General features: G+C 44.2%; 1 protein-coding gene across 4 annotated transcripts in view; it reads left to right on the top strand.

Moving 5' to 3' along the window:
• The window catches only part of poe (E3 ubiquitin-protein ligase-like protein poe), a 178240-nt gene extending 153011 nt beyond the window's left edge, over nucleotides 1–25229 (top strand). For all 4 annotated transcript variants that reach the window (XM_089582226.1, XM_089582224.1, XM_089582225.1 and 1 more), the window contains 12 exons: nucleotides 1217–1507; nucleotides 3305–3598; nucleotides 4830–5053; nucleotides 6254–6403; nucleotides 6883–7081; nucleotides 11707–11945; nucleotides 13504–13629; nucleotides 15913–16107; nucleotides 17048–17132; nucleotides 18770–19003; nucleotides 20177–20336; nucleotides 25115–25229. In XM_089582226.1, coding sequence (XP_089438352.1) covers nucleotides 1217–1507; nucleotides 3305–3598; nucleotides 4830–5053; nucleotides 6254–6403; nucleotides 6883–7081; nucleotides 11707–11945; nucleotides 13504–13629; nucleotides 15913–16107; nucleotides 17048–17132; nucleotides 18770–19003; nucleotides 20177–20336; nucleotides 25115–25179 — 2262 coding nt within the window. In that variant the 3' untranslated portion in view covers nucleotides 25180–25229. The remainder of the gene's footprint in view (nucleotides 1–1216; nucleotides 1508–3304; nucleotides 3599–4829; nucleotides 5054–6253; nucleotides 6404–6882; nucleotides 7082–11706; nucleotides 11946–13503; nucleotides 13630–15912; nucleotides 16108–17047; nucleotides 17133–18769; nucleotides 19004–20176; nucleotides 20337–25114) is intronic.

Genomic DNA, 25229 nt, shown 5'->3' with positions numbered 1-25229 from the left:
TCATCATGGCTAAGGCCTGCAACTCTCTGTGGCAGCAAAATTTAATTTCTGGGAATTGGGAACAAAGAATCGACGAAATTCTGCAAGAGACATCACATAATGCTTCAAAATGCACTTGCTTTATATTCTAAACCAAGGTATAAATATAGCGTCAGTCTTCTTTTTTTCTCTAGCTTTTCGAGGTAGCTAAAGCAACCTTCGCCACTGGGCTTTGAAAGCCGCCAGGGGAAGCTAGCTTTCTTAATGGCCTTAGGGGCGAAGTACACAGCGTGGAAGTGAAAAGGAGGTGGCTGTAAATATGGAAAGAAGTCTGTGCGGGTCGTTTAAAAAGAGAAGGCACTGGAAGAGTGGAGTGGAGTAGGGAAAGCAATAAAGGGCAAACGGATGCAGGACCGAGCAGCTTGAAACACCGAATAGTGGGAACACGGCAGTGATGGTAGCTGCTGCTGTGCGAGAGTCTGCATGCTTTAAAGTATTGGAGATTTTTGTTCGCTCAGTTGCTAAAAAAAATGCATATGGTTGCTAGCACAATTCTGCAAAAAATGCTTAAATCCGCGATTCTTCATGGAATTGCGGGAAACTAGGGGCCTTAAACATGGCATGTCATGCAGCCATGTAGAGCTTATGCAAAGCTAAAATGGCCCTATTACTGGTGGGCAGGTCACAGCAAGAAAAAAAGGCAATTAAAAAATTTGATTATCCAAAAGTAATTAATCACCTTGAGAACTGTACACAGTTTTGTGATTCCTGTGCCAATCGTGCCAAACTGCGCAAAAGTCAAAGCCTGCTGCATGCTGCTACATTATAACAAAATACTTGTAATCTGTGCCAAACCTGTGCCAAAACTCCGTATTTACTTACAAATAAAATTCTCGGGCACCGCGTGTTATTCATCTTGAACGTATGCATGCTGCGCATCAAGCTGCATCAAGCTGTACACAGTTGTGTACAAAACGCCTGAAAGGGTTAATCTGCTGTTTGAGTTTCTGCTAAGACGGGTTGTGCAAGGGTGCAAGGGCAGGTGTGCAAGGACAGAAAACTTGCTGATCTCGAGGGAAGAAGGGAGCATCTGAGTGGGAGGACTCTTATATATGCTTCTCTAAATTTAGTGGTTGCGAAATATTCTTAAACAGACTTAGCTGAAGTCATGAAATATTGAGGTTGTAAAAAAAATGTTGTTTACAGTATATGTGTTGCTGGGCACTTCTGAATGCAGGAGGTGTACCGCAAGGTCTGGTGCCCCGAGAATGGCGAGTCGGAGGCCATGCGAGTGGTGTATCGCATGCGGGGCCTGTTGGGAGATGCAACAGAGGAGTTTGTGGAATCCTTGGAGGCCAAGGCTGGTGGCCCCCAGGTGGATGAGGAGCAGTTGTACCAGCTGGCGCGCGTCATGGGCCCCTGTGGTGGCCTTGAAGCCATGCTCGAGCGCCTGGCTGCCATTGATGACTTGTCACGGGGACGACCACTGCTTACTGTCCTCCTCAAGCTGTTCGGTCTCTGTGTAAAGGTTTGTAGCACTTTTTTTTTCACTCGTTAATGAGCTAAAGGTCTGGGTACATAGTCTCCAGATATTTGTGGGTCACATATTCGTGGTAACAGTTAAATTTTAACATGTACAATCCATAAATGTGTCAGATATGCTTGTTTTGTCAATGAGACCAGAAGCTATTGAGCATCTAGTGTGTATCGTTTTTGTCATTTTTGGTCTTTTTTAGAGTGCTGGTTCTAAACTATTCGCTGGAGCCAAAAACTGGTCAGGATTTACAGAGATTAGCATTTCATCTAAGTGTTGCAGAAGCAGCTCTTTTTTGATGCAGTAGTTCAAAAAATTCACAGAAGCAGGCAAGCTGAACAGAAATTCGTTTTTGGTAGCTTCATGTTTTGCACGCTTCATATATACCAACTGAAATTGGTAGTATTAACATAACATATCACAGAAAAGTAAACACTTTTTTTTTTACAGTGAGCAAAGAATTTTTTTTTCTAGTGCAAGTGAAAGTGCCAAAAAAGGCGGGACCCCTGCCTTAACAGCATGCAGCTGAGCACTGTCTTAAAGCGTCCTCACAGGTTAAGCAGACACAGTGCAATTTTGGATTAAGGGAACGGAAAATGTGTTAGCGCCATCTCATGCTGAGCAGACTAAATGAAATGGGATGAGGCATGCTCCGGTGCTAAAAGGAAAGACGCGGGTCTTGAAATAAACATTTTTATTATTAAATATATCCTACTGAAATTAGGTGCATAAATGTTTCTTCCTGTTTTCAGAAATATAATTACCTATTTTCAGTACATCTCAGTTAGTTTCTATATTATAGAAAAATAACTGAAGCCTAATTATTTAAATTTTTGCGGGTTGTTAAGACACTTTCTGCATTTTTTTGTTTCGATTGAAATGGGGCTGTAGCTAAAGACCTGCCATCTGGAGCTGTGCTAATTATATTGTTGTTGAAGTACATCATCATACGAAAATGTTCAACTTTGTCCAAGCACTATAATTAGGAAGTATAGTTGGGTGACAATATGGTTCACAAAACTTGATATGTTTGACTCAGCCAAACAAAAACAGCATAGCTCCACAGTTTAGTTCTTTCCGAATTCAACGATTAATTTAAATTCCACCATAAAAACATAATAAAAACTTCCGTAAGGCTCACAATGTCGGCAAAAAACACGTAGCTTAGAAAATCGCATTTTAAGACCTGCATGTTCGAGTGCACTTTTCCTGCAGCTCATGGAGCAAGTGGAGAAACAAGGCAGTCAGAACGGTGAGCTGCAATGTACGCAGGCCAGCTGTTAGTCGATGTTGGTGCCGCCGCAGTGGCTCAGTGGTTATGGTGCTCTGCTGCTGACCCGAAAGACGCGGGTTCGATCCCGGCAGCGGCAGTCGAATTTCGATGGAGGCGAAATGCTAGAGGCCCATGTACTGTGCGATGTCAGTGCACGTTAAAGAACCCCGGGTGGTCGAAATTTCCGGAGCCCTCCACTACGGCGTCTCTCATAGCCTTAGTCGCTTTGGGACATTAAACCCCAGTAAAACAAGTGTTGGTCGATGTTGTCAGCTTAGAGACGTTTTTGACCTCTTTGGTTGATGGAGCACAGAGCTGCTGCCTGCACCAGGAGTCTTACTGGTCAAAAGTTAATTCAGTGGGCAAAGATGCAGTGGCTACTCAAATTATGCAGTATAATTTTTATTGAGGTTTAATTGACTGGAATACCAAACGAACCAATTTTGAATTCTTGAGGTTTTGCTGTATGTGCCCCTCAAGCTCCATATTCAGGCAAGGTATGTGGCTATCTTTTCTAGGTCCGGAGCAATCGATTGCATCTTCTGGAACCGTCACTGCGAGCCGTGGCACGTCTGTTGGGGGCACTGCGGCTGTTGCTGGGGGCACAAGAAGCTGCACTAGCAGAGCAACTGCTGGCAACCCTGGAAGCAGTGCTAGCTGAGGGGGCTGCCCATGTGCCTCCGCAGCTCCCCGAGGGGGTCACTAAGGACGACATTACCTTCCTGCTAGCCCAGGTGGGCACTGGTCGGCCCAGCCCCCGCCTTCTGCAGCTGCTCATGCGTGTCGTGCCCTTCTTGACCCTCACCGATGAGGTAAGGCCCTTTAGCCTATTCTAAGGTGCATAAGGGACCTATCTGCCACCTCATCTCCTGTTTGCTAGGGCAGGTTTGGTACACAAAGACCCAACATAAACATTCTGCCACGCATCAGCTGTACCATGCAATGAAATTCAGGTGCAGGGAAATTATTGACTGTGTAGATGCATGTACAAAGAAGTATCACTGGGGAGGCACAGTTATACCCCACTTTTACTAGAGTTCAGAAATCATCAGTGATCAGATATAAATGTGTTGCTGCTGTAATGTTTTATTAATTATCCCCGCTCATTCTGGCTCGCTCCCATGTCTTTGTCTTGCGCCTTGAGTTTGTGCCTCTTAGAGCTGCTAGAAACAGGTGCATTGCATCCCTCCCAACTGCTATTTTAAAAGCACAGGTGATGCTACCCTCTTTCTTTGTAATATCGTGAAAATTTAACTACAGTAAAGCCTTAACCTTAAAACTAACTTTTTACCAAAACTAACTACATGTCACAGCCATTGTTCGGTTGATGAAACTGAAATGGAAACAGCATGAGAGAAGAAATTTAATGAAATTATTTAGCAGTCATAGGCAAATGCCACGAGGTGATCTATGTATCATCTAGCACTTTATTTGAAAGAATACACACAAGCAGGTACTTAGTTTTTCATATTACCTTTTTTGCACTTCACTTTGAAGGACTGACTTATACAAAAAAAATTTAATACTTCCTGCGCTTGGCTTAGTGTAAATGTCAGCACCTAAGAAATAAGCAACTACTTGTGGGCTACCTTTACATTTTGCAGTATATACAGTAATTCCTCATTAATTCAAAGTCACTGTTGCCGTAAGAATATTCAAATTAACTGAGCACAGCAAACACTTTGAACGCAGGCAAAACATTTCGTTGCGGGTATGCACTACCCATATTGGACAAACTTTGCGATTACCACATACTGCCGCGTAAAAGTCTGCCCCCACCCCCCCCATTTTGCAGCCCCTGCTGGCAAAAAAAAAATGCTGACTCCAAATACAGGTCTACTCCGGGATTTCGAAATAAGAGTTCCAATTATCGAGGTTTTATTGTATTACAGTTGAAAGGTCTCTCCTCTGCGTATCTGCTGTATGCAGAGCTCCATTTTACACTTTGTCAGAATTATCTAACCTAGGATGTCACATATTTCTCGTTTAGTGAACTGCTGATTGAACCTTCTAATTCGTTTATGGTGGCGCTTCTCTTGCCAGGCCAAGATGGATGTCCTCATCAACCACTTCAGACGACAACTGAATTTCATTCGGTTTGATTTGGAGCACACACCCGAGGATGATGTCCAGCTGGAATGCTTCTGCAACCTGAGTGCTGGCATTGAGCGGAACGACAATGGTAACAAACTCAAGGACCTGCTCGTCGCTCGGGGCATCGTTGAGGGCGCCATTCAGTACCTGTTGGTGTATGCACCGCCAGCCAAGTGAGCACCAATGCTTTTCTGTCTCTGGGGGTATAAGTAATTTTTTTTTGCCAGCAAGGGGTGCTAGTTGGGGGGTCGACATACAGACGGCAGTATGCAGTATACAGTAGGCTCCCGTTAAGACGAACTTGGTTAAGATGGACCTTCGGTTAAGATGAACAGTGGAGTTCGTTTGTTTGGTTTCCCATAAAGTCAGTGCAGAAAACATCCGCTTCAGATGTACACTGCGCATGTGCCAAGATGAACTTTCACAGCCAGCCGCACCCCACCCATGCAGCTTTACTCAATGTTTCAGTGGAAAGAAAGAAAAAAGGCGACAAAAATGAAAGCTTTTGTGTGCCGCTGACCATCCGTGTGGCACGGGGAGGGACAAAGACCTTACCACGTCGTCAGGGCACAGAGTGCAGAGAGGAAGACCATGCGCGACCCGGCCATGAGAGCCAGTCAAACTCGAAAAAAAAGAAAAAAGGGGTGGAGAGAAAGAAGTGAGAAGAAAAAAGCAGCCACTTTTGTTTCGCAACGGTGATACATGACAGTGTCGTCATGCCAGTGCTACCGATGCCGTGGCCTCCACGCGTTGCTGGCTGCTGACCAACCATGCCAACTGCGCGGTAGGCATATCCATTTTTCGTGGCGTGCGTGTGCGCCATGACCTTGCTGTGTTCCGCAGTCTCCCGCCAGTCTGTACGCCGTCACATTGTGGTGTGCATTGTTTGTTTTAGTGTGCACCCTGTTCATCGTTTTGCTAGTATGGCTAGTCAGCCAAAAGCTCTGAAAAAGCTGCTTGAGCTTCGTGAGAAGATCGAAGTTTTGACTGAAGTTTGCACCAGCTAGCTTTCTAAGACCGAAATAGCGTGCAGGTTCGGCATTGCGAAAAGTACCGGGAGCAGTATTGTGAAAGGTGAAGAGCGGAATACTAGTGCTTTGCAGGATGGTGAGTTTGCGCTAAAGTGAAAGAGAATGCACACAGCTATGCACATAGACCCAGAAGACGTTCTGCTTGTTCTTTTATTTTTTTATTTATTTATGCATGTACCTACATTTGCCCGCAGGGGTATTACAGTAGGGGGGTGTACCACAGTATTCCGCATACATTAGCGCTGAGGAAACAGATGTATAAATAAACTTTCATAGGCACATTACCAAGCTCTTGCGTCTTCTGCCACACCATGGTTTGTTTTTCCATGCTTGCACTCACAGAAGTTCACTGCTGTCAGCCTCGGAGAACTGGAAGGAGTTCACCTCCAAGCCGGCACTCAAGTATGTCCTTCGCATCTTGACGGGTCTGAGCCGAGGACACGAGAAGACACAGGTCCTAGTCAGCACAGAGTGCATCCCTATCATTCACAGGTATGTACTATGGCATCCTCTACACTTCCTCTTCATGTGTCCAGAAGCTTCGAGTAAGCATCTGAAGGTTGTCATCTATCATTACCACACAATCTTTATTTAAAAACCATATAATGGTGATGCAGTTTTATTAAGTTAGTGCCATACTATTATTCACATATCGCTTTTTATCACCTTTCAGTAATACAATTCTGATAATTTGTATTGCAGCCAGACTTGAGGCACTAATGAATGAAGCTATACTGTATATTCTTTCGATGTGATTTCATGTGATTGTTGATTTGGTTACATAATCATACTGTGTCACTGTAGAAACGAGCGCTAAGAGTTTTGGGCATCAAAACAGGCTGTAATTTGCAAGGAAGTTGTACTGTGAAAGGCTAATAGTTATGAAAAACTCTGATGGGACTGTTAATGCTTGCTCTCAGTTGGACGAAGGTTGCCTTGTTTGATTCAGATTGTCGGGCTTTGGTCTGCAGGTTGGAGCAGGTGTCGAGTGATGAGCATGTTGGCTCACTGGCAGAGAATTTGATGGAAGCCCTGAAGGAGAATCCCAATGTAGCTGAGAAGATTGAGGAGGTCCGCAAGCAGACCAGGGACGAGAAGAAGCGACTGGCCATGGCCATGCGGGAAAAACAGCTGGGCGAGCTGGGCATGCACACCAACGAAAAGGGACAAGTAAGTCATCTGGGCACGAGGGCTGTAACTGGACACAGTGGTGTTCAGTACACTTAACACAAACTGAATTCAGTTTGCTGACCAGCACAGATATGAATTTATGACAGTCGAACCCTCATATATCAAACTTGCGAGAAAACTTCTGCCAATTCAATACAGTCGAACCCGGATATATCGAACCCACATATTTCGAATTATTGGCTATATCGAACACACAGATTACCCCTTGAAAATACTATGTAAAAGTATAGGACAGTTGCGTTGTATATCGAATTCCATTTTCGCCGGACATTGGATATATCGAACGCCGCGCCGCGCCGCGCCCCTGGAAGGTGCGCTTTCCCCAAAGACATTCCTGTCCGGTCCTCAGCCCGAGAACATTTCCGCAGTCAGCAGGCGCAGGGCCCTTTTTTTTTTTTGTTCCCCGTTTTTGCGCCCCAGCGGCGCGAGCTTTCCCGCTCCTCCTCTCCTCCTGTACCGCCGGCGTGTGCTCCGTCAAGGTCATTGGAGATCAGCGAAGAGAGAGCGCCGCATGGAGACGCGCGGCGACCACGCTTCTTGGGGAAAGAGAGAGAGAGAAAACGGTCGCTCGTGGGCACATCGTGGGTCTGGGGAAAAGAGAGAGCTCAGAAAAAAAAAAAAAAAAACGAAGCCCAGAGCGCCGATCTTTCTCCCTGCTCGTTCTTTTCCCTCTGTCGTTCCTTCGCAGTCACGTTGACTGCCGCTCGCATAGGCTTCGCTCTTATCGCTCCATCTGCGCCTCGCGCGTTTTTTTTTTGTGTGTGCCTGTGTTTCAACGCGCGACGTGAAGCAGGCCCCAGTAGCCAACTGTTCTGGCAAGGCAGGCCTTGAAGTGGCCGGAGATGAATGTCCGGAAGATTTAGATTTAGATGAGTGCTTGGACGACGCGTTTCGCGACTTGTCCAATTTTCTCGGCGCCGTTCCGTCCGAAGTGACTGTTGAGGACTTTAACGCTGACAGCGAAGTTGAAGTTCAAGCGGTAGCTGGCGTTCAAGACGCCGACTCCAGCGACGACGAGGGCAACTGTGTTGTCGAAGAAACGCGTCCGTGCGCAGCCACTGAACTGGCGTCAGCGTTAGCCTGATTCGGCGCTGTTGCGGCGAAATGGAAGGCACTGTGCTCTCGCACCTGGACAATCTCGAGAAGATCGAGGCCAGTGCTTTGAACTTCGTTTCCCAGGGGAAAAAGCAGCCCAAAATTAGTGATTTTTTTTCCGCGAAATAAAGCGCTTTCACATTGCGCGCCCATACTATGTGATTCGCGGCTGTTCCAAACGGTAAGCCACAATTTGTTATGATCGGGAGTGCAGTTTTAGCCTATATCTGTATATCGAATTTTCGCTATATCGAACTATTTTCCGATCCCCTTCGAATTCGATATATCCGGGTTCGACTGTATAACGGGTAATTCGATATAAAAGTAATAAATTTAACACTCAAACTCATTGAGATGGAAAAAAGTGTATTTTTGCGATAGCCACTTACTGTACGCAGATTACCAAGCGAAATAGTCGTGAATTGTTTTTCTTCATCCTTACTGTCTCGGAGAGAACGCACCTTTTAGAGTTATCGACGGACTCCAAACAGCTGAGACCACAACATAATAAGGTTGTATGTAGCCTAAGAATTTCTGCAGAAACCAACTTTTCGCAGAAAACTTTTTGCTGCGAAAATTTGGACTCCTTCATGCTTCTGTGAAGAGTGCAAGCTTTTATACAGGGCTATTACAAAATTTTGTGTAATATTTTGAGGGGGGACACTTAAGTTCCCGCCTTTAAGGGTATGACACGTTGGCGATTCCTCTTGGCCATGCAGACACTGACGCTGTTTCCTCTTTCACTATCGCAATCATTATGTGAAAGCACAAAAGACTATATATATAAAGTCTTGCTTCAACCGAGCCTTACGAACGTGCCTGCTTGGCGTAGCAGTACCGTGTCTAACTCGCAGCCAGGAGGTGAGGGGTTCGATTTCTGTGTAGGCTACATAGGTGCGACTACTAGGAATACAGCGATGGCTCTACTGTTTAGCAGCTTGAGAAGCCACGCATGTAACGTGAGTCGTCGTTTGCTCTGTGTTTGTATGAGGGTGAGGAGGAAGGCGGCAGTTGACGGCCCGTGAGCTTAGCGCATTTCCTCGCTGTTACTCTGATCACTGAAGATCGGATGCGCCACTGGTGTGGCGCGCCATCTGTGGGAGCCTCTTGCAGCAGATTTTTCAGTCACGCCGACGTCAATGCCAGCACCAGCAAAAATTGGGCACCTGCCTTGGGCCATACCCACATTTTGCCGCACTCTGTGACAGAAAGCTCTTAAAAGAAAAAAAATATTTTAGCTTGACAAACGCCAGCATGTTATGCATGTCACTTGAAAGGTAAGAAAATTCACTTTTCTAAGAGCTTAAAATTTAAAAAATACAGTTTCTTAGCATGACACAAAATCTAATCTCGCCCTAAAGGGGTAATATGGTGTTTTTTCATTGCCGATTATTCTGGTGGAGGAATTCCTCATGCGTTCCAGACATCAGTGCAAAAAGAATTATTAAAGTTATTAAAGCTACTCTACTTAGAACATTCAAAATAAAGATTGGATTTAGTCACGCTTCACTTGCACATTTCACTCGCCCAGTATCAGAACCATGCCTTACACACATGCAGCGGAAGATTGAATACAATTGTTGCCTTGCCAGAGCAGTCCACAGCTGTGGAATTGATCGAGTCATCATTCTGCTTACAGGTTTTGGGCAACTAGCACAACACAGAGCTCCCTGATGCTTCGTTCTAACCCCTTTTGCGTTAGTAGTTTTAAAAAGCTGTGTCAAACCCTGTTGTACTTCCTGTTCTGTTTTTCTCTTCAAATTTTTGGTCACAGTCTGTCGACCTGCTTTTATTTTATTTTTTATTGCCTTCTCGATATCGACAGTTTGAGCAGCAGCTCTTGCCTCCATGATATTATAGTTTGAAACGTGATCCGAAATGTCACCTGCAGTGTTATTCTTATTAGTTTGTTTGATCTTAGTGCTTCTTTTCAGTTTTTTTTTTCCCATGCAGAGAGCTCACAGCAGCACTTGGAGACATCATATTTTGAATCCATTTCCAGAGTTTAAAGGACCGAAGTTCAAACTAGGCACCCAATCTGGCTGCCACCTCATTTACGTTGCCAAAAATGGCCGTCTCATTTCAACACTGTCGGCCCAAACAAGGATTTCTAAAGCAGAATAATATTGCGATTTCGGCAATCTCCTAGGGCTTCCAGGCGTCATAATATCTCGTACTACGTATACAAAGAATAAAAGCCACACGCTTGATGGTGTCACAGATCCCCTTTAACGCTCGATCAGATGCAGTTTTGTTTTGAAAGGTCGGCTAATTCATTGTGTGATCTTATTTCAAATGGGCAGCTCACAGTTTGCAGTTCATCATTTCTTAAGCAACGTTTTTCATTTTATTCAACATTTTTGTACCCATAACTGTTTTCGTACGTGCAGAGTTCTATGAAGGAGTAGTTGTTAGCTGATATTTTCAGTTTCTTCATTTTATAAAGGTTTTTATGTCTATACTTGCTTTCTGTTTAATCCTCAACATAACCAAACCAGGGCAGTGAATTTTATATGTGGATATCCATGAAACTTGAATGTACCATATTTACACAAATATGATGCGTGTTTTATTTTTTCTCTGACGATATGTTTCTGAAATCATCTCTCATTACATTTGGAAACAGGGTATAAATGTAAGGACCTTTTTTTATTTTTTGCTGTTCAAGATAGTTATTGCAACCTTCACCTTCAGGCTTGCAAGCTACTAATAAACTTCTTGATGACCTTGGGGCTGTGTGGCACGCTGGGCGAAGGAGAGGGCAGGTATGAACGTAGAAAGAAGGCGGTGCAGGCCGTTAAAAATAGAAGGCACTGAACTAGCTGAGTGGGGTAGGGAAAGGAAAGAAGGGAAATCGGTGCAGGACAGCAGCCACTGTTTCATGGGAGTTTGCATGCATTAACATGCCGAGGAATCTACACTGTACTTCATGGTATTGCATGCATTTCTGAAGCATTACATCTCAAATCATATCAAAGTATTTGTTTTTTCTGTTGTTGTTTTTGTTTTGTTTTGTTTTTTTCAAGCCCTCATAGTTGGCTTGAACAGGTTGAGATCGTGTTGTAATCATATTACACACTGACTGACTCGCTCCATCTTTCTCTCTCTCTCTTTCCCCTTGCGTCATATTCGTTGTTGCGTTGCGTATGTGTAAATACGGTATTTGGGAAGTAGTCCTTCCTCTGTGTACCATATAGGTAACCAAAACAGAACCTCTGCTTTGATTGTTAAGGGCAGTAATATATTACTGAAGATATATTAATGACTAGTCAGCTCAGGTATCTTGCACTTCTTGCTTTGAAGATACAGAACAAGGTCATAAGCAATATTTCATCTTCTGCTGGGTCCTAACTTTGCCATTTAGGGCCCAGCAACGTGAGGATACAAAAGTCCTTTTGTATCCCCACGTTGTTGTGTGGTGGGTCTGTCATGCCCACTGTGTATAGTCTGCTGCTGTAGAGCACTCATCATGCCATTGCTAATCAGCCAAACACACGTTCGCTGTGCAGGTAACCGCCAAGAGCTCGATCCTCAAGCAGATGGAGGATCTGGGTGAAGAAGCTGGCCTTGTGTGTATCATCTGCCGAGAGGGGTACAAGTTCCAGCCTGGCAAGCTACTCGGTATCTACACATTCACAAAGCGATGCAACCTGGATGATTTCGAAGCGAAACCTCGCAAGACACCTGGATACTCCACTGTCACCCACTTCAATATTGTCCACGTTGACTGCCACATGGCCGCTGTCAGGTAATTCGGCTCTTCTTGAATTGCTGATGCTGTCATTGGCAACTATGAGACCCGGGCGGACATGAAAACTGCCTTCCACATCATTTGCTGTAAAAAATTAGCTCTACATTTTCTGGTCACATAGGGCCAGTTGTCACATGCTCTTTTCACAGCGCCCAGATGGGAGTAGTGAGCGGGCAAAGAGCACGTGATAGGCATGCTGCTGTATGATGCGAACTCATAGGTGTGGTTAGCACTTTTCAGCTGCATGGTTTCATCTTCACCGGTATGCAGTCCCAAAATTCCTTGTGCTGTAGTGGCGATGAGAATGGCATTTTTGAAAATCTAGAAGCTGATTGGGGTGTAACTTACAGTGAGCTACAAACCTTTAAATAAATGAGGAACCTAAGTGTAATAGTTAGAAAGTTACCTTAAAAAGCCGCATGTAATACGAAGTTTTTATCCGGATTTTAGCGTGTCAAATTTCTACCTCTAGTTATGTGCGGATCCAAACAATTTTTGGCCATAATCCGCAGTTCCGGTTTCGTTATTATCGAGCGTTGTTACCACCACGCTTCGAGCGAAAGGAGACACTATCTAGCAGTGGCGTAGGTCGGAAGTTTTTATTTCAACACCAGGTCACTGCGCTGACCTGACCTCGTGACGCCGACGACAATGCGCCTCCCATGGTATCGGGGACCGTGAAGGCAGTCCTTGGCTTCGTTTAAAAGGAAAGGAATCATAGCTGCCGAAAATATCGGTACCTCATCAAGCGCTGCTACACAGTCTGGATGAGGTAGGGAGAGCCTGCAGTTACTGCTGCCAGACACTGGCCTCTCTAGCCACGCTGTGCATTTGGATGGCAGACACTTGGGCTAGTGTTCCTGAGGAGCTTACTGGTTGTCATTTCAAGAAAGCGGGATATCAGACGCGCTCTACGGTACCGAAGACATGTTTTTGTGGAAAGGTATCTTGACAAGGGCTTTTCGGAAGACAGTACACCCGACGACGATCACTAAAGCACAGACTACGGATATTTCCGAAGCGTGCATGCCTGCGTGCACGTGCGCGCATATGCCGGAACTGGTCTGCGCATGCTCATTGCACAGGACACAAGTAGACGCGAGCACGGTGCCTGATGTGTATCTGTCAGATATTTGGCGCCCCCACTACAACACTTATCCGGTGCGCCGGCGTACACAAATAATCAGAGTACGTTCAGCTTTCGCGACTTCCGGAACATCTTTGAGCAGTCTGCCTTACTCGCATTATATGCGGATTAAAACTTTTTTTCCGTTTTTGCTATCCTCGAATTACACCCCGTAGTATATGCGGGTTTTTACGGTATAACTTTTTTGAAGTAGTTAACTAGCCTAATAGTTAACACGTCTTAGCTGTATTCTTATGCACACCACTGCTGACAGTGCTATATTGAAGAAAGCGCTCTTCTAAATCAAAAAGCCTGCTTTTAAAAATTTGCAAGTCTTACATGAAACACCCTGTATACCGTTTGCCTTATACAACTGAATACAATGCACCAAGTTTAAAGTACACTGCGGATGACTCCTTCTGATTCCAGGCATGCCAGAGGTCGTGATGAATGGGAAAGTGCAGCGCTACAAAATGCAAACACCAAGTGCAATGGTCTGCTTCCACTTTGGGGTCCTCAAGTACCAGAATCACAGTTTGCAAGTTGCCTTGCCAGGTGAGATGCCTTTGCTTGGAGTGCACTGTTAAAAATTGCCAATTTGGTAAATTTTTACTCTAGCTGTACTTCATAAAATAGGCTGTATTAAATGGTATCAGGAGATTTATCTCCACTCCAGAGTTTTATTTTATGAAATTTAATAGTAGTTTGCTGACTCTATCAGTACTCTTACAATATCCACATGACACATGGATTGCACATAGATGACATGTAGATTACATGAGATTTTTGTGTTAGCTTGAGTATTTTCGCTCAACAGGCAGCTGATGTCCTTAGCTAAGCCAACATAACAAAGCCAGGCCAAGCAGCTGGCTGCTATTACAACATATACAAACCCAGAAAGGCCACCCATAGATGTCACTAGTTTGAGTGTGGGAAGTACAGGCAGCCTCACTGGAGGGGCATTCCTCCTGAAAAGTGTCCAGAAGCATTAAAAATGTAGTGACAAATCTAGCAACCCAAAACTCCACTTTCCGGAAACAAATGGTCAGTGTATGAAATGGTATTCACTCTCCTTTCAGGTGCTTCTTCAGTCAGGCTGAATTTTTGCAGTAATGTGCTGTAGCATAGGGGATGACATTTCCAGTCTGCATTCTTTCGTGATTTTTTTTTCTCCCACTCATAACTATTCTTGGGTGTGTTCAACCTTTTAGGTAGCAAATCGGAATGCTTTGTGGCTTATAACATCAATAAGGACACACTGAGCTGAACTTTTTCTGCCGTCTTTCCTTACAAATTGGTCACACGGTTGGCCTGTCTGATTTGGGTATTGTTAAAATTCCTGGCTTGATATATACATTTTGCACACCCTCGGGTTTTTTTTTTTTTTAATCCCATTTAGGTAAGCCTCAGTGACACTGTTCAGTCACCGGGGTCAGTAAATGTGGTGTCAAGCCTTTTGGCTGTGCAGGCTACAATTGGCGAATACACGCCTTGGTTAGGCTACCTTTTTCTCAGCAGCAGGGTCTTGCAACCTTTAATAGTTTGCTTACTTCTCATTTTATAGAACCTCATCATGCAGTAGTAATAATGAGAATAGTGATTTTTAGTATGTGTCAAAGCCAAGGAGCAGCTATGAGGCGTGCCATAGTGGATGAATTTGGTTCATTTTTGACCACTTGTTGTTCTTCAACATGCAGTGAAATCTTGGTCCACTTGCATTTTGGTATATTGCCTCCATCAGAATGCAGTCAATGCAGCTGACAATTGAACCTAGAACCACATGCGTATTGGCAGAATGTTATAGCCACTGAGCATGTTGTGATGCCTGGTGTGTACTCAATCTCGCTAGTTCCTTGCAGCACTGCCAGAGCTATGAAGCATACAGAAGCAAAATTCTTTCAGTGCACAACAGTAAAACTGCAAAAGTCTCCTTGATTAGTGTCTTGGTCTGCAAAACCAGCATTTATAGTAACAGTGATAGGCTCGATCTGCAAAGAAAACATAAAGTAACTGATGCACTGGTGCTCAGAGAAAGCACGATGTTTAAGCAATTTGGTCCGAATATTTCAGTACTTTTTCTTTTTGTTCAGAGACAGTAACAGTCAAAAAATAGTAGTTGCCTACTTCTCCATGTATATCTTGATAAATAAGGTCATGAAAGATATCATTTAATATGTTTCAGCCCAGTATTTAGACATTGTTAAAATGAATTTTAAAATACTGCAAATTATCAAAGCACACCAGAGGACTCTGCAAAGGTAGTGCACTGGCTTTCGTGACAGTGATGTCCTCTGAACAGACCTCACCAACTTTTGTAAGACAGCTGTAACACATTGGTGTTACGCTTTCTTCTGCAATAAGGCACACAGCATCGATTTTTAAACAATAAATGCAGCTATTCTATTCGTGTTGCTGCATAGTATTGCTGATTTCATACCCACACAGACTCCTCCCTCTGCCACTGACGCTTCTGGTCTCCACAACATAGCTGCTCTTTGTTAGTAAATGCATTTGATGGAAAACTGCCACTATTGCATTGTCATCATTTGTGTGTTTCCTCATTGTTTAAAATAGCTGTGTTTCATCTCTTTTTTCCAGCCTGTGTCTGCAGATGCCACTGATGGCAAGCAGACAATGAGGCATGGAACAATACCATATAAACGTCTTTGCCTTCTTGATTGGTTAAGGAGGTCTGTGGCTTCCACAGCCCCGCAGGCAGGTTATGAGATAGAGTATAGTTAGGTGTCTTGAAAGAGTGTAATCAACCAGAGTTTTTACTTGCGGGCACTGTCTGGCACATTTCTGATGGGTGCCCTTGTTCATTGTGCCATGGGGCAGGCACAACACTTACATCCAGGACTGCACGGGTCATCTGGATGTGGGCTACATGTCAACACTGCACGACCTGAAGCTTCTGCTGAGCCGCTTTGCCTTTGAACGCTCCTTCAGCGAGGACAGTGGTGGCGGTGGGCCTCAGAGCAACATGCACCTCATCCCCTACCTTCTTCACATGGTCCTCTATGTTATAAACACGTATGTCAACCACTCTATTTTATTTATTCCTTTTTGAATCTCTGAATTGTTATGTATGACACAAACAGTCAAACCTCATAATTACAAACTGGTCAAAAATTGTAAATAGTTCGATATAACTTAAATTTTTAATAATTTTGTCAAAAAAAAAAAACTGACCACCAGGTACAAGACAGCTATTTGCAGTGCTAAATGTGCAGTTTTCTGTGCCATCATGCGGCGTCCTGTATGTGCACGTGACGCCCTCTGTGCGCAGAGCACGTACCAGTATTAATGTGATAGCACTTAGGTTGTCCTCTCGCAAAAAATTTCCAGCTTCCCTGTCACAAAATTCTCTGATTCGTCGAGAGGTCACATGACCATGCGATGTCATCACAACCTGTGCACCGGCTTGTGAGCAAGCTGCCCACAGTGGCACTACGTATGAGCCTTATGGGAACTCAGGAACAACATCCGGGGTCTCGCAAACCCCACCTGTGCTTGACCGCTGCACCACTGCGCCAGTAGTGGTATGAGCACTTCCTGCGATCTGTGGCTGCATTTGAGAGGGTCGTGATGTTAACACCATGTGACCAACAGTGGACCAATCATAAAGCTCTGCCAATTTGAAAATCTGAGGACCCCCAAAATTTGGAAGTAGGCCCACTCTAGAAAATATTAGGGAGTGGATTGAGGTGATTCTTTGGTTGGATTAGTGTAATCTCATATTGTAATCCAATGGCAGTTACTTGAACATTCTAGAAAATGACGACTTGTGCACACCATATAAGGGTGGTCGAACCGGTTTCAACCAGAATTTTGGCGGTGAAATCGCATGAACCTTAGGTGCTCGTTGTAGACACCATAGCAGGTAACCTAAATGCTATCGCATTTTCTTCTTTAAGAATGGGGTTATGAAGACCCCCAAGTTTTTAATGCACCTGCCTCTATTCCTTTTTAGCACAAGATGTGTAGCAAGGGAGGAGAAGAACCTCTCAAACTTCCTAGAGATGTCACCCGAGCGTCAGATTGAAAACTGTTTTGAGGTGAGCAGACCATATTTTTTTGTAATTACGAAAACTGCTGTTGTAGCTGATGCTTCAGATGTTTAGGAACAGTGGTCTTTTTTTTTAATTGATGTAATAAAAGTAAATTACAAAAGATATGTATTACTGTATTTACATGATTGTAAGTCGACCCGTTGTTTTGAAATGTGAAAATCCAAAGTGGGGGGGTTGACCTAAAATCGAAACGAAAACCTGGCACTGCCAATAAAAGCAAAAAAACGATCTATCAGGGACACTACTGCGAGGTTACAAGTTACATTCAAGCAGACTTACTATCGTGTAAATATGGTACATTAACAACTACGTCAAAATCTGTCAAGCATAGTTTGCCTACTTTCTAGCTTCAAAAGCATTTCAGAGTAATTTTTTCTGTTTGATCTGTGGTGATGTACTGAGCTTAGCTTTATGTTAATGGTGAGGGCTCTTTCCAGTGGTGGAACATTTTAGCAGCACTACCAGCATCACTTCAATTTATGCTCATACGCCAGTTGTAAAGCTTGATACTTCGATGCAGATATCAGACGTTACAAACATACATACATGGCTGCAGTAGCAACATAGTTATGTACTTTTGGGCTTTTGTAAATTGGTAAGGGCCTGACTTGAACAAAGTTGGAGCAGAAGGGGAAATGGATGTCTTAACAAACAGTGAAAAGCTGTCAGTAAAGGATGTCATGTCTAAGTTGAGTGGGTAGTACATGGCTGGAAGAATTCATCCAAAGCAGGTTAGCCATGTTACCTGCCTTGAACAAAATTGTTCAAGCAAAGATTGATTGCAGTGTTTATGACAGGCTATATGGACTGGCAGCTTGTATACAGTAGACCTCAAAAGGGGCGCTGAGGACAAATTGAAATGTGCGTGTATTGATAGAGTGCTCCATTCTTATGAAAAAAGTTACTTTCACTTAAAGCAAAGCTTTTATTATTTAGAAAAAGCAGGAAAAAAAATGCAGGCAATACCATCATCAGCCGTTATCACAAGCTGACCGCAACGACATCAGTACCTTTTCTTTTTTTAATGCTGATTTCTGATGCTAGGCCACACTGCCATTCAGTTCCAAACGTTCATCACGGAATCCTTGTTACTGATGTCGCAGGTTATTGACGTCACAAGAATTGAGTGGCAGGAAAAAATGTTCCAATTTGAATTCCAATTTTCTCACCAAAAATGCATGTTTTGCTGCCAAAAGAACATCAGCATATTTTCAGAGCCAAGAAATCGATTTCATTAGTAATAATTAGCACCACAGAGATAAATTCCCTGCTTTCATTGGTTTTAGTGACTTTGCTTCTTTCATGCATTCCTCTAGCGTTAAATTTTTCACCTATGAAGCGCTTTATCCTAAACTTCACTTGCTGGAATTGGATTGTTTTCTTGCTCAGAGTGGCATGGTAAATGACTACCACTGAGAGCAGCCAGCAAACAGACAAAGTAGTTGAAAGTTTCTTCTGCCTGCTTGCCATCATGCATTGCATGAGGCTGCACAGAAGGGGAAACGTTGGGATGGACAGGAAAGTCACTCACTGCCTTACTGCTTCAGTGTGTATTTCTTTTAGTGCCTAGTTTGTGGTTTGAGTTGATAGCATATTGAGTGGCATTTATTTGCATGCCGCAGAGTGAAGGTCCCTGCTACTGGGCTACCATGGCGCTGGCAGTGTGGTCCCACAGTCGCTGGCAGTGTGGCCGTGTTATGCTGGTGCGGCGCATGCTGATACTGGCGCATGCACGTCATCTGAGCCCCCAAGGCTGCTCAACACTGGCTGACACGGTGCCCCGAGAGTTTGCTGTCTACAGGCCGTACCTCTGCTACCTTGCCATGGTGGATGGCCTGTACAACACCATGTTTAAGGCATGCTCCATCATTCTCTTTGTAGAACTCTAGTAGATGGTGCTCTGAGCACTAAAGCACAAAAAAGACCTTCACAGTTGCCGTTTAGGACAAACTTGACGGAATCATGGCAGTTCATTTGTCTTACCAGAAGTTCTCATCAGAGGTGCCCTCAAAAAAAGCACTACGAGCTGCAACCTTGCATCCAGGTATTTGTTACCCAAGAGCAATTAACAAAATTACCTTGCAGTGAGAAAATTATGAAGAGAGCATTTATTGCGCTACGCACGAAGTGAGCTGAACAATGGAGCATCAAACAAGCTGATGTCATCCCACTTGAAAGTGGCATTGCTGTTTTATTTTATTTTTATTTTTTTGTTCCTTCACTTTCTGTCTGTTTTGCAGTGACCTTTATTTGTTACTTTTTTTTGTTACACCGCTGCCTCCAGTCTGGCCATGCCTTGACGAGGCGTCAAGAGCACGTTACTTTGAATCCAGTATCCACTGCTGTGTTGCAGTGAAGCACATCTCCTCTGTAGGCACATGCTTCGATGGTCCATGAGCTGTGCTGTGGACAAGTTCTTGTGCTGGGATTACTGGGGCTGGGCCACTTCGCTTATCAGGCATCAGCATCACTCTGTGCTGCAGCCTCGCGGCTTCGAGGGACCTTCACTTCACCGGTTTCCAGTGAATTTGAGATCAGGCATTTCCACATAGCACCTCAGATCTTCGAATTAACCGGCTAGTGCAGACCACCGGTCTGAATCAACTGGTAATATTTTTACATTAGAAATTACGAGACTGTAGGAATTCCTCGAATAATCTAGGTTTTCGAATTAACGGAGTTTGAATTTATCAAGGTTTTGCTACATATATGCCTTGAGTGCAGAAAAATTGTCAGCCATTCATTTCGAGATTTTGCGGTATTTTATGCCTTGAGTGCAGAAAAATTTTGTCAACCATTCAGTTCAGGTTGCCTCCAGTGTTAAATGCCACGGCTTTGGTGTCCACATTTAGTGCCTCATTGAGAAATTTATAATGAAACTTTCCTTCTGTGCGTGTACATGTGTGCATGCATGCATGCACTTATGTATGCTTTACGATACAGTGTGCCTTACACAGTCTCTGTTCTCATCTACTTATGTATGCTTTACGATACAGTGTGCCTTACACAGTCTCTGTTCTCATATGCAGAAGGTGTCCTGCAGCACCGATGATGGCTGGTCTGTGGCGTTGGCAGACTACATCCGCCACAATGATCAGCTGCACCTGGAACTTGGGGACAAGTTACTACGGAACTTTGAAGAACAAGTGCTGACGTGCCAGTCATTCTTGGAATATTGTGATGTCATGGGTGAGCACATAACACTCCTCTGCGCAGTTTGCTTCACTTCAATCGTACAAAGAACAGCACATTTGTGTAAAGATACTTGGAAAACTCATTTCAAATTGTACAATGTCACCTGTAAGGCAGTTCTAGGGTGTGCTGCAGTGTTTAAGATGGATCTGAACTTTGTTATTTTTTCTTCATTCCAAACCTGTTTGCATAACCTTTGAGAGAATGTGCAAAAGCGTAATATGGAAGGTTTTTATAAGCAAAAAAATACTCAACTCTGCAACTATGCATGACAGGCTTGAGGAAACTTCTGAATTACCTCTATGGTACTAATATGCATGATTTCTAATCAGCTAATTGAAATGAGAACCCAAAAGAAGCAAGTAGCAAAGTCCGCTGCCGTGGTGGCTAAATGGTTATGGCGCTCGGCTGCTGAACCGAAAGACGCGGGTTCGATCCCGGCCGCGACGGTCGAATTTCAATGGAAGCGAAATTCTAGAGGCCCGTGTGCTGTGTGATGGCAGTGCACGATAAAGAACCCCAGGTGGTCGAAATCACCGAAGCCCTTCACTACAGCATCCCTCATAGCCTGAGTCACTTTGGGACATTAAACTTCCATAAACCTTAGTGAAGTCTGAAATATCGCAAAAGTCCAAATTATTGTCCGAAAAATAGGTCTGCTACTATAGCAATTCGCAGTCTCGCAACGCCTAGGGGAAGGCTGGCATGAGTTTTCCACCAGCACATTTGTAGCTGCCCTGTCACTTTTTGCCTGCAGGTGTACTAGGGTCTAGAGAACTTCATTCAAGAGCTACTAGTCTAAGGGCACTAACATCATGATGCTCTAGCTGGTGTGACATGTTTCGTGTCTTTCTTTTTCTGACGGGAGGGAGGCTTCCTTTGGAAGTGAAAAAAAACAACAAATCTTTACTTTATGACAAGACAAAAAATGTCTGAGACTTTTTCTAGGCTGCTCTGCAAATTCTAAGTGAAAGCTCTGCCATGAATTTAACACTTGCAGAGGTATTTATAATTACTTTTCGGCAGAATACAACAATGTCAGTGGCCACCACAGTTTCAATTGCTTCATCCTGCAGTGCACTGGTATTAGTATACAGGCTGTTTCAGCTAAGTTGTGCCATGCTTTAAAGAACAGTGTGACCTCAAATATTCGTCTAGTACAAGGTTATACAGTCGAACCCGGATATATCGAATTCGAAGGGGATCGGAAAATAGTTCGATATAGCGAAAATTCGATATACAGATATAGGCTAAAACTGCACTCCCGATCATAACAAATTGTGGCTTACCGTTTGGAATAGCCGCGAATCACATAGTATGGGCACGCAATGTGAAAGCGCTTTATTTCGCGGAAAAAAGATCACTAATTTTGGGCTGCTTTTTTCCCTGGGAAACGAAGTTCAAAACACTGGCCTCGATCTTCTCGAGACTGTCCAGGTGCGAGAGCACAGTGGCTTCCATTTCGCCGCAACAGCGCCGAATCAGGCTAACGCTGACGGCAGTTCAGTGGCTGCGCACGGACGCGTTTCTTCGACAACACAGTTGCCCTCGTCATCGCTGGAGTCGGTGTCTTGAACGCCAGCTACCGCTTGAAGTTCGCTGTCAGCGTTAAAGTCCTCAACAGTCACTTCGGACGGAACGGCGCCGAGAAAATTGGACAAGTCGCGAAACGCGTCGTCCAAGCACTCATCGTCATCTAAATCTTCCGGACATTCATCTCCGGCCACTTGCCAAAACGGTTGGCTACTGGGGCCTGCTTCACGTCGCGCGTTGAAACACAGGCACACACACACAAAAAAAAACACGCGAGGCGCAGATGGAGCGATAAGAGCGAAGCCTATGCGAGCGGCAGTCAACCCGGCTGCGAAGGAACGACAGAGGGAAAAGAAAGAGCAGGGAGAAAGATCGGCGCTCTGGGCTTCGTTTTTTTTTTTTTTTTTTCTGAGCTCTCTCTTTTCCCCAGACCCACGAGCGACCGTTCTCTCTCTCTCTCTCTTTCCCCAAGAAGCGTGGTCGCCGCGCGTCTCCATGCGGCGCTCTCTCTTCGCTGATCTCCAATGACCTTGACGGAGCACACGCCGGCGGTACAGGAGGAGAGGAGGAGCGGGAAAGCTCGCGCCGGTGGTGCGCAAAAACGGGGAACAAAAAAAAAAAAAGGGCCCTGCGCCTGCTGACTGCGGAAATGTTCTCCGCTGAGGCGGCTGAGGACCGGACAGGAATGTCTTTGGGGAAAGCGCACCTTCCAGGGGCGCGGCGCGGCGTTCGATATATCCAATGTCCGGCGAAAATTGAATTCGATATACAACGCAACTGTCCTATACTTTTACATAGTATTTTCAAGGGGGTAATCTGTGTGTTCGATATAGCCAATAATTCGAAATATGCGGGTTCGATATATCCGGGTTCGACTGTAGGCAGCTATCTTGACTAGGCCAGCATATTTGTTAGATCCATGACAGTTCAGCAGCACAAACGAACAGGACAGAGTAGAAGGGGACACACAGGACAGCACTGAACTTGCAACTGAGTTTTAGTGGAAGTACACACGTTAATTTATACAATACTAAAACTGCGCACGTGCGCATTGACAAACACAGATGTTCTCATCAATAATGTGTGCAGTTTCAGTATTGTATAAATTGACGTGCATATCTCCAGTAAAACTCAGTTGCAAGTTCAGCACCGTTCTGTGTGTCCCTTCTCCAACTCTGTCCTGTTCGTTTGCACTTGGAACTCTCATGAATTGTTACCAACTCGCCCAGTCTGCTGTTCTTCTTCAGTATATTTGTTAAATATGCCTGAGATTCTAATTTATAACCATATAACTATTAATAGCTATTAACTGATAACTTAAGCACAAAATTTTCACTCTACAGGTTGCAGAGCATGTTGAGAAATTCCCATTTCAGTTTTTTCTTCAAAGTAACTTTAGTATAGATCTTTTTTTTTTTTACATATCTGCTCTAGTGTCGTGATGTTAACACCCTAAAACTCGCCTTGATTGACAGAGCTCTGCCACACCAAGCTAGAACCCCTTTCAGAATCATCACTGTGAGCGGTAACCTGTTTATTCATTGTGGCTTTGCGTAACTGAGTTCTTTCGATCAGAGTGCTTCGAGGGTGCTAACGTAATGACACTTTAAAGCAAATAACTTTACTTTAAAGCAAATAGCTGAAATTTGCATTTCTCAACATACTCTGCAGTTTTAAATTTGAAAATGTTGCACTAAAGGTAATAATAAAAAAAAAGTTAGCTACTGTATATTCTGTATATACCCCCTGGGATGGCACCGCGGTGCGAGTGCAGTCAAAGCAGCAGACACGTAATGACGCTGTCACAAGACCGCTCGAAGCCAAATGGAGATCAAAGGCGGTATAAGGCAAGCCTTCCACATTCGCGTGCTGCCCGGCTGACTAGCCTGGTAAGCAGCAAACCAAAGTGCCAACAGTCTTGTAGTTTCGGATTCCAGCATGATGCATGCTCCGAAGGTTATCGTAAGTGTGCACCTGCACTGCCTTCTGCTCTTCCGGAAAAGCGACTGCCAGCACATGCAAGACAGATAAACAGCGTGCAGTTTGCCTCTGAATTAACAATTCTTTTTTTTTATTCATGGAGCTCCATGCATCCTGCCAGGAATGGGCATGGCACATTGTGTGTTCTACTCGTGGCTCTGCCAGAGCTACCTTAAATTCCACAAATAAGTCTGCTTAGTGTACAGATCGACTCCCCACTTTCGGATGCTTATTTCTGTAAAAAAAATTGACTTGCATGTTGCAATATATAGTAATTTATCTTTGTTAGCAAATCAGGTGCGTTTATTATGCTGACGCAGTCAAGACAAATGCTTACAACCCTTTACTAGTTATATTCATAGCGCATGGCCGTGTAAGGAGCACCCTGTGTCACCTTGGCTAAGGTTACGGAGATACTCTGTGTATGTACTACATTCGAACACTGTCACGTGTGGACTTTCTATGAAATGCACAGGTTCACTGTAAACAGGTTTAGCTATGTTGTAGGTAGGCATGTGCAAATTACCAAATCATGATTTCCTGCTTCAAAGTAGTTGCGATATGAATAATTTGCTGGTAAGAAATGTGTGAGCATCAACACCTGCTTCTTGCAGGGAGTGCGAAAGGACAGGCATAGAAATGCTGAGAGGCAAGGGTGCCTGAAATCAGTGCCCTCACTCTAGGTGGGGGCACTTGCATCATTTTGGGGCACAGGTGCAGTTTCTTGTAACTGTGGTATTATTGCAGAGGCAACATTGTTCTTTTTGTGGGCTAAGACACCATATGTTGTTACTGCTACAAGATGTAAAAGCCTCATGTCAGGTAGGAATTTAAAAACTTCAGGTCAACACAGCAGGTCTGCATAACCTTGTGTCCCTAAATAGCATGGAATGGCACAGCATTCTGCAGGTGCACAAGTGATGAGCAGTGGCTGCACCCCCAGATTTCGGGGGGCATAAAGGGCGTGCAAAAAAGGGGCACCAGCTGCCCAGGTCTGCCTCACAGGTGCTCTTTTACCACACCATTCGGTAACTTAGAGCGCGTGCACGTGGTCAGAACAAAGTGAAATGCAACTTCAGCATAATGAATCAGATAAGCTTTTTATCACATCTGTAACTAACCTTTAACGAATACCTATGCTGAGGCCATACACTTCCTCTCTATACTCTACGTTATTTTCAGGGCACATTGTTCAGTTTCTCAATAGCTATAATTCTTGGAAGAAAAATGTCCTTATTGTCCATGCATTTGTTTTGTTTCAGGTCTTCTGTGTGAAATTCCCAACCCAGATGCCTTCCTGCTAGAGTCACTTCAGCTAAGGGTCTGATCCAAGTTTTATTATTGAAGGACTATTTAAATAAAGATGCCTGCTTTAAA

The sequence above is a fragment of the Amblyomma mixtum genome, chromosome 3, assembly GCF_055824585.1.
Source record: "Amblyomma mixtum isolate Tamu chromosome 3, ASM5582458v1, whole genome shotgun sequence".
Lineage (NCBI taxonomy): Eukaryota > Metazoa > Arthropoda > Arachnida > Ixodida > Ixodidae > Amblyomma > Amblyomma mixtum.
Note: the sequence above shows the minus strand (reverse complement) of the source record. Positions and strands in the feature narration are given on the sequence as shown.